Consider the following 9,796-nt stretch of genomic DNA (forward strand, 5'->3'; position numbering starts at 1 on the left):
TAAGTATTGTTGCAACATAATTAACTGGTCCTGTGCACCACATTTACAGGACGGATGAAAATGGCATCCGCACTACTTACCCTCTGGCATCTAACTTTAAAGCATTTGGCAACTGCTTTTGTTTGAAGGAAGTCTTATAGTGTTTCTGAATTAAAAACAGCGTTTGGGAATCATTATAAGTATAACTGAAAGCATCAGTGACATACCTACATGTCACAATCACACAGACACTAAATGGTTGTTAATCATATTAAATTTGACCACAAGCTTATCAGAATGTATCCGTTCCCATGACTCTGTTTTGCTGACTCATGGTTACCTCTAATCATTTGAGTAAACATAAAAAGCTTTGCACAACATTGGGTTTCAGTGCATTCAACACCTGATAAACAAGAGATAAGAAGAAATGTTCTGTCTGATAAATTTGGATGCTTTAACAATTTCTCTGAATTGTTGTTTTTCCATCGGTTGAGTTGGGTTCATTTTTTCTAATCAAGATGAGGTCAAAAGTATACATACAGACTTAAATATATGCAGATGCCCCACCTTGACCAGATGGTTTTGGTAGCCATCAGCAAGCTCCTGACATAGTTCTGGCTTAATATTTACTCTCTCAAAATAGTAAATATTTACTTCTTGTAACCAAATTATTGTTACACAGTGTGTGTGTGTGTGTGTGTGTGTGTGTGTGTGTGTGTGTGTGTGTGTGTACACTTGACCACACATTATTAACCATTTGTGCGCATGTGTTCATTTTGCTGACTCATTAATTCTGTGGTCATACCACATCCTTGCAGCTCAACATATAAAGCGGAGCATCAAAGTGAGTTTCAACATTCAACATCTGATCAAACAATTTAGAAGAAATGTCCTGCCTGAGGAATTTCAGTGTTTTCGTCTCATGCATGTTTCTCTTCATCATCCAGCCAGGCAAGTAACATCTTCTATTCTATTTTAAATGTATTTTTAAAATAAAATATTTTGCCCGTCTTGGAAACAATTAAAATTTAATGTGAGAAACATGTATTACTGTATTACATGTATTAAATGTATTACATATGATGTGTAAAACACACACGAGATATGTATTATAAAGCAGTTGTCACAGGGTGGTCGTTTCACTCATCTGTTCTTAATTTGATCATCTGCTGATTTTGTTATGTGACTGGATATTTCCTTTTTGCTTTAGCTCATGGTTCTGAGATTGTCGGAGGGAAAGAAGCCGAGCCACACTCACTGCCTTTCATGGCTTATGTGGAAGGTGGACGATCTTCGTGTGGCGGGACATTAATCCATCCACAATGGGTCCTGACAGCTGCCCACTGCACTCAGTAGGAACGGTTACTTTTCTTAAACTTTCAAATCAAAATATTGCAATGTTTATGCAAGAAAAGTCTGTAAGTCACGACTTGATCTGACAGCTTTGCACATTAATGAAAACAGAGGTTCATTAGACTCCAAGAAACAATCTTTTTTCTAATCCAGCCTTCAAAACATACATAAAAATATATAAAAGGTGCCTTTTAAATAACAAACATACAAATAATCTTATTTAAAGGTATTTTACGTTACACTTGCTTCAGAACTGGAACAAGAAAGTTGATACTAAACTATGTCAGTTTATTTTGCCCAGAATCTTTTCAAGCATCTTATAAAACGCTTTATTATAATTATTAATGTAAAACTGCTCAAATTCAATGAAGAGGATAAATATACAAAATTTAAAACACTGGGAAAAAGTTATTGTTCATTTTTATTTATAAATTGTCCATTTTATTTTATGTTGTATCTTCACAGAGTATTTTTTTTTGCTCTAGTCATTGTCTGAGAGACAAAATTGCACTCAGTTAAAGAATAACAGAAATCACAGCTACATACACATGAAATATGTAATAGATTTCATAATCTAAAACGTTTTTTAATGTTGAAATTTTCATTCAGCTGTGGGAAAATATCTTGAAATTCATTTAAGGCTCAATAACAGCACAGTTAAAATCTTACACATGATTACTATGATTATTTTATGATTGTTTTACAAACTCCTGACCTATTAGCATTTTATATACGTGAACTGTTTTTGTTTACAGTATGACTCTAGTGATCCTGGGAGCGCACTCCATCAGGAAATCGGAAGTTGATTCTTGGAGAGTGGTTGAGAAACGATTTCCTCATCCTGGCTATGACAGAGTAACCAAGGTCAATGACCTCATGTTGTTCAAGGTAAGCTGATAATTCACTGCTCAATACCAAGTGAAGCAAAAGATACCCTCCTGAAACCCAGAAGAAAAATACTTTGATAATTAGATTTTATTTTTAGATAATTTTGGTATTTTGTTTCAAAGAAACATGTATCTTTTTTATTGTTATTAATTTATCTTCTGTCCCTTGAAGTGGACATAAGATCACAAAATGATATGATGAAGCGGAGTCATATTTAGAGCTGTCAGAGAATGAGGTGGAGGAGGGCCAGACATTAGAGCAACAAGGTGAAAGTTCAGGAGGAGGACATACCAGCTTTTGAGAAGCCTGAGAAGGAGCAAAATGACAACAGGCAGAGTTCATTGTGGATATCGTAATTTCTAAAAATGTCAGAGACCTTCAGTAAATCGCTTCTGTTATTATCGGTCGAAGTTACATCCTCAGGCTCCTCAAAAGCTGATGTGTCCTCTGAGCTTTCACCTCCCTGCTCTGATGTTTGGTCTTTCTCCTCCACCTCTACCCCTGACAGTAGGAAGACAGATTCCCCTTCCATAGTCTCTTTCTCTTTTTCTCCATCACCCTCTATTTGCTGAAGTATGGACATTGGTTGAAAATATGAGGTACGTCCTGCTGTCCACTACAAAGAACAATAAATAAAAGTTTTGTGCTGGAAGTCATTAAATTACTGTGCATTTCTGAAATCCAACTAAATCAAAGGCCCTGAAATTGAAGAAAAAAATTAAATGTTAAGCAACAGAATTATAATATATGCAAAAAAATGTCGCTTCACCTCCCTTTTCGCCATACAATATGGAAACTGCAATTTCCATCATTTTTGAAAGAAAGTCCATGTGCTCCATTAGTCCAGCCCCCAGAAATGCGGCATCAATGAAAAGTTCAAGATGTCCCATTCAACTACAGTAGGAGTCATATAGATTGCATAAATGGTGTTTGAAAGTGCAGTTTTAGGCTCATGTCTCTGGCAGAGGACAAAAATTAATTGCTGGGTATTACTAGGAGGACAAAAGGTAAAAGTAAACTTATTCACATTAATATATAATGTATTTTTGTGTATATATATATATTTAGACATTTCAATAAGTTATGCCACCTATTTTCCATTTACAACACAAAATATATAAATAAATGAGTTGTGGTTTGAGACTTTAGCACAGTGCTGCATGAATATTTACTTTATGACCAACTCTGTAAAGGTCAAATATAAACAGTCATTAACAATATGTAATATTTCCATGTAATTATTTTTCAGCTTAAGGAACCAGCGATTCTAACCAACACAGTGAAACCCCTTCAGCTGGGCAAAATCGTCAGAGACCCTCCACCTGGAAGCAAGTGTATGGTGGCTGGATGGGGACAAACTGAAAACAACCAAACATCAGATGTTCTCCTGTCTGCCAATGTGACTGTGTTCAGCAGACAGACATGCAACTCTTATTACAACCATGACCCTGTCATCACCAGTAACATGATATGTGCAGGTCATGATGGTTTAGATGAGGGTGATACATGTATGGTAAGTATCAATAATGCATTGTTTTCTTCTTGAAAAGCCATTGAGCTCAGCAACTTGTTTTTTTGGCATTTTCACACGTGTACGTTAGTCAAAGAAAGACTATCATGTATTTATTCCTACAGGGGGATTCTGGAGGTCCACTGCTGTGTAATGGAGCGCTGGTTGGGGTCACTTCATTTGGACCAAAGAATTGTGGCTCCATGAAACGTCCAGTCTTTTCCTTTGTCTCAGAGAAACAACTCTCCTGGATCAAAAATACAATGAAGTTTTCTGAAATATGATGAATCCGCAGGCATTAATCTATCTAAGCTGAGCAAGAAGGGAAACTTTTTTTAGGATGTTTCTTGTCAAATCTGCAACAGCTATCACCATAGACCCCTTATTATTTTCTATTGTAACAGCTCATTGATTCTACATTTTACTTTCCGCTTTCTTTAATTTTGAAACACTCTACATATATATGATATTGGCCCTCTCATGATTCGGCCTTTTCACTGAGGGAACTTAAGACGGATAACAGTGGCAAACATTGATTGCATTGACCTCCTTAACACATTTTTTAGATTAGATAAAACTTTATTAATCCCTCGGGTGGGTTCCTCCGGGAAATTTGGTCCCTTCTGTATACAAAAATGGACACAGTGACTATGATAGTTTGTGAATAACCATACATAAAAATTGTTATTCCTTGAAGTATTTTTTTTCCCAAACAACTTAAAGTACTCCCAAGCATGAGTGTTCCTGGTTGCTGCAGATGAATGCCACTACTGCAGTAAAACTACAGAAAAATTATTTCTTTAAATGCACACAAAACCCATAAAAGTGAAGCAAAAAAAAAAAGCAACATTTCATGTAAACTGAAATTGAGACCTGTAAACATTTCTTTGACAAAGATAAATTCCTAAGCACACTAAGTATGCTATTTTGTTTATTTCATTTCTCATTCCATTTGTGCTTAGAAAAAAAACTACTAAAAAATTCTTTGAGTACTGTCATTTATATTACCATTAAAGCTACAAGCATCAATGAAAAAGACATGTTTCCTTCTCTCTTTCTTTCGCTGTTTGCACTGCAATTAAATAGAAGTGTCATCTTTAGTATAGCTTGTGAATAGCTTATAGCATATCTTTATGCATAAATATAAACAGAGGAAAAGTTGTAATTACAGGCTGACTTTGATGCCTAAGATACTTAATATCTTTGATTTTCATTCTTTCAAGGATTTTTTTCTTCCTTCAAGGAAAAAAAAAAAATCAAAAATAAGGTAATGCTGTAGTTATCACTGCTGCCTCACAGCAAGAAGGTCCTGGATTTGAATCCACGATCTTGCCAAGGTCTTTCTGTGTGGGGTTTGCATGCTCTCCCTGTGTTTGCATGAGTTCTCTCCAGGTACTCGAGGTTGCTCCCACAGTCCAAAGACATGCAGTTATTGGGGTTGGGTTAACTGGTGATTCTAAATTGGGCATAGGTGTGAATGTGAGTGTGAATGGCTGTCTGACTCTCTGTATTAGCCCTGTGACGGGCTGGTGACTTGTCCAGGGTGTACCCCGCCTCTTGCCCTATGAAAGCTTTAAATTTAAGTGGAAGAAAATGGAAGGATGGTTTTCTTCAAAAGACAATTACAATAATGCCAACAAGAATATGAGACTGTACCAAAATATGCTGCACTAAACACAACTGACCTGTTTACCTCCACAAATTCTTATTTATTATTTTAAAGTTTTTGTGGTTACAAGTGTAGATGAAAGTATCAGTTACCTTCCTACATATTTCCATCCACTGTGCACAATACTTATTATTTATGATAAATGTGAACATTTGACCACAGGCTTTGAAATGATGACGCATCAGTTTCCATTTTTCTGTTTAGCTAACTCATTGATTTTTTTATGGTTAACCTGCATTCTTTAAACTCAAAAATAAAAGGCATTGCTTGTGAATTACTGTGGTTTTCAGTGCAGTCAGGGACCCACTGCTCTAATAATAGAGAGATATAAAGAAATATTCTGCTTGGAAAATTTCTAACACAGTGTAATTAAAACCTCTACTTATCCCAACTGGGGCTTCAACTCAGGTGAACAAGGCTGAATGAAACAGGAAATCGCAATCACTGAGACCAGGAGTAAGTTTATACTTGACACAGTGACAGGATATGGAGACATAACTGACCGATGAGAATAGGATCCCAAAAGATGATACTGTAACTAAAGATTACATAATCTAATGAGATGACCTACATAGACTGGAAATATGTCTGTGTAGGTTCTCAGTCATGCAGGTCAAGGTAGTCTAAGGAGCTTGGAAAGAAAGCATCTGGATTTCTCATCCGAGAAGCTTCTTCAGTTCTAAAACCAAACGGTGGAGAGTCCCAGGTATTTAGTCCCTAGTGGGAGTTCCTCAAGAGGGTTGTTGAACCAGTAATGATCATATGCCTCACCACATGAGCCAAGGTGTGAAGAAAGGCGTGGTTCTTTATCACTAGGAGTTTTATTTTAAACCATTGTGAGAACTTGCTTCACCCTATCATGTGACTCATTGAGCCACCTGATGAAAGATGTGAGTGGGGGTTGAGACACCTGCGAAGGGATGTCAGAACAGCACTGCAGGTGGCAGACAGATGGTGTCGTAAGCTATGTCCTCTGTTGTTGTTCACATTAGACATAGATGGCCTCTTTTAAACCATCTGTCTTATCTGTCCACAATAGGAAGACTGGTACCCTCAAAAGAGTGGCATTTATCTTTCAGATGCAGATGTACAGCTCAGTCTTGTCCTGTCAAGGTGGCTGTCCTATGTTGTGCCATGCCTTTATGGAGTGGCTGTTTGGTTTCTCCGGTGTAGAGGTCTAAGCATTTCTTGTTGCACTAGTTGTGTTGGGGAGTTTTGTCCTTGGGATGAACCAGTTTATGTCTGAAGGTGTATATGCTGTCCTCACTAAAGTTTGTTGCAGGCATCGTTATATCAGCTATACAGCTAGCTTAACATTCTTTACTTCCAGAACCTTATCCTCCAAGAAATAGGCTGCTTGTTGTGATTGGCAGGATTTAGTGATGAAAATAAATTCTCTCTCTCATTTTTGTAAAACTGTACAAAGAAAAGGAATACAAAATACACAATAAAAGTATGTTCCATTACACTGAGAGAATAACATTGCTCTAGTAAAAGATACATAACCACAAATGAAGCATCTGCTGAAAATACAAGCATCTACTTGCCTCCAAATATTTTAACTCAAAATAGTGTTAAAACTTAATACACATTAAATGTATAAGAGCTTACGGACGAAGCCGATATTGTGGACTTTAACACCAGGATTGCATAGATTGACATCAGAGTCACAATTTTCCACTGAAGCAATTGAGCACGCTACTTCCTGTAGACAACTTCCTCTTCAAAAAAGAGGTTCTGCTTAGTTACCACTAGGTGGTAGTGACACTTCTAAACAACTATAATACGTCCAATCCATGACAGTGTAGCTGGGTCTGAAGAGCACTGGGATGTCGTCCTTGGAGAAAATTCTTCTGAGTTCCTCTGATAAATCTGCTACTTAAGGGATGACAATTTTGTTCCATTTCTCACTCTGTTTCTCCCTAGTTGGTGTCTGACCTTTTTATTCACTAAGTTCATGTGAACAGTACAGGCTTCTACTTCTTGGGTTTTGATTTTGACCCAGGTGTCATCGACGTATCTGTCTCTTACCTGTGGCTCCAACACTTACTTCCCTCTCGTGCTCCCAATCTCCATCCAAGTGAAGAAAAACGCTCCGCTCTTGATCCCTGGCAACACAACAAACATAAACACGTCGGCATAGGTATTCACAACAAGCAGGGTTCAAAAACACTGAGAAACACGGCCATACTAATGAGGGTAAACTCAATAATCCACCGTTGACTGAATCTCAGTCGTACTGCTAAATAGGATGCTCATGGAGAAGGTAATCAGCACAGCTGGTGATACCTTGACGAGGTGCAGGTGGGGCTGCCTCCTGCGCTGGAACACTTCTGAGAGGAGAGGTCTCTCCATGTCAAAAACATCCGGGAGCGCGAGTGTAAACAAACACAGGGAGAAGGAAAAAAAGGGGAAACAGAAAAATGCAGAACACACACGGACACAATGGGCAGGTCAGCCGCATAGAACTGCCCAATCATGACATGATGTCACAATCAGCAGCATCAGAAAGTGGAAGTGATGTGAACCTTTGTTTTAGCCAAATGTGAGACCATAGATCTTCCTTACTGAACTTATGCATGACCTTCATGTGGTGGTAAGGCCTAAGTGTGCAAATCTGACCAGTGGTAAAGTTGTTTCTCTTTTCTAAGGAGCTGTAATTGTTTTCTGACAGTTTCCACTGCCTCGGTTGTAGGGATACAAATGAAAAGGGAGACCACATCAAAGGAGGCTATGGTTTCAGCTGTCTATGGTTTACAGTGTAAAGTTTTGGACCTTGTTGGTGAAGTCAGTAGAGTTTTTGATGTAATGGTGTTGTGTTCCCCACAAGGGGAGCTAGGATGGTGGCGAGGATGGTTAGAGACACTTTGTAGGTGGCTGAGTTTATACTGCTAATGATGGGTTTGAGTGAGTCTCCTTCTTCGTGGAAATTTGGAGGTCTGTACATACAGGGTATAGCATTCCCTGGTTACAGACCGTGGAATGTAGGGTAGTCAGAGGCTGTTATATGTAACTGATGACTCTCTTTTTGTAGTTGGTTGTGGGATCTTGCCTTAAGGCTTCACACAGAAGGCATTGTTGTCACTGAGGAGTGTAGTAATCTTAGTGTGATAATCAGTTTAAAACAATAGTGCACTTCCCCTTATCGACTGCTAATACGGTGATGTTTTGTTCTTTTCAGGGACGGCCTTCTTTCTTTGTATTGTGAGGTTAGATGGAGGAATTCTTGCACTGGAGAGGGTAGCTGAGACAAATGTTCTGAAACGGAATTGTTCGTCAACATATCTGTGGTCACCACATGACTTATATAACCTAATATCCAAAGTTACTGGATCCTAATTATGGCCAGTTCACTAACTTGAGACAGATTCTTCAAGATAAGGCAGCCCATCAATGTACCAAGTTATCCTGATGTCTCTGACAAGGGGTAAAAGAGTGAAGTCCTCTGGAAAGTGAGAACTCTGACTATGCAATCAGACTGCCATGGAAAGATGATTCCTTTCACAGTCTGGTGTCCTGTATGGAAGTTGAGTTAACCGAATCCCATAGCCCATACTATACTTATTATCCATAATGGACTTTGGCACGCATATCTTTTTCTTAGTATTACACAAGGTCTCTCCGAGTAGAACACAAAGCAACACACAACAAAAAACAAAGATAAAAAAACAGCAAAAGGAGATTTTAAAGCATCACTACAGTGATTCTACTTAAGAAACATGAACAGGTAGAAAGGCTGCAGACTGACTGCTCATCAGTTTGTTACTCGTTGCAGTTCAGTTGGCTGGTGCTGGCATTCACTCAGCCTTAAAGTTACTCTGGTTCTTGACTACCTTTGCATTAGCATGCCGTCTGTGCAGCAGTTTCTGTCCTGGATGACGTCTTGAAATGATCTGCAGCTCAGGCTGAGGTTGGAATCTCTTATCCCTTTACCCAGTTTGGCTTGTTTTGCGCTTTGCACACTGTGTTGCTTCTCATCTTGGCCAGGACATCCTTGTAAAAGGGATTTTCTAATTTCAATGGATTTTTTTTTCTGGTTAAATAAGAATTTAAAAAAAAAATAATATATATATATATATATATATATATATATATATATATATATATATATATATATATATATATATATATATATATAGATATATATCAATGGACACAAAAACTCAAATCAGCTGATTGTAGCAGGAGTGCAACAACCAATAACTGGGATCAATAGGAAAAGAAAAAGAAAATATTAATCCAAAAATCTAAATATCAAAATGTTTTTTTCTTTTGGGTTCTCAGTAAAATATAATGCGCTTGTTAGTATCAATATGTTATTTTTATTTTTAACTCATTTTCAGCTTAAGGAACTTACCAAGAAAGTGAAATCCCTCCAATTGAGCAACACTGTCAGT

General features: G+C 37.7%; 1 protein-coding gene across 1 annotated transcript; it reads left to right on the top strand.

Annotated features, from left to right (window-relative positions):
• The first annotated feature begins 844 nt into the window (after positions 1 to 844).
• On the top strand, positions 845 to 4,643 carry LOC116312284 (granzyme A-like). Its single transcript, XM_031729660.2, has 5 exons — positions 845 to 930; positions 1,190 to 1,331; positions 2,088 to 2,220; positions 3,470 to 3,733; positions 3,856 to 4,643. The coding sequence occupies exons 1-5, from the start codon at positions 867 to 869 to the stop codon at positions 4,012 to 4,014; spliced, it is 762 nt and encodes a 253-aa protein (XP_031585520.2). The 5' UTR covers positions 845 to 866; the 3' UTR covers positions 4,015 to 4,643.
• Positions 4,644 to 9,796: the final 5,153 nt, after the last annotated feature.

Source organism: Oreochromis aureus, linkage group 12 (assembly GCF_013358895.1).
Source record: "Oreochromis aureus strain Israel breed Guangdong linkage group 12, ZZ_aureus, whole genome shotgun sequence".
Taxonomy (NCBI): domain Eukaryota; kingdom Metazoa; phylum Chordata; class Actinopteri; order Cichliformes; family Cichlidae; genus Oreochromis; species Oreochromis aureus.

Excerpts from the sequence above, each read along its gene's own strand:
- LOC116312284 (XM_031729660.2), top strand. The coding sequence starts at position 867 with ATGTCCTGCCTGAGGAATTTCAGTGTTTTCGTCTCATGCATGTTTCTC. Across the intron at positions 931-1,189 it reads TCTCTTCATCATCCAGCCAG|CTCATGGTTCTGAGATTGTC; the intron begins GCAAGTAACATC and ends TTTTTGCTTTAG. Across the intron at positions 1,332-2,087 it reads ACAGCTGCCCACTGCACTCA|TATGACTCTAGTGATCCTGG; the intron begins GTAGGAACGGTT and ends TTTTGTTTACAG.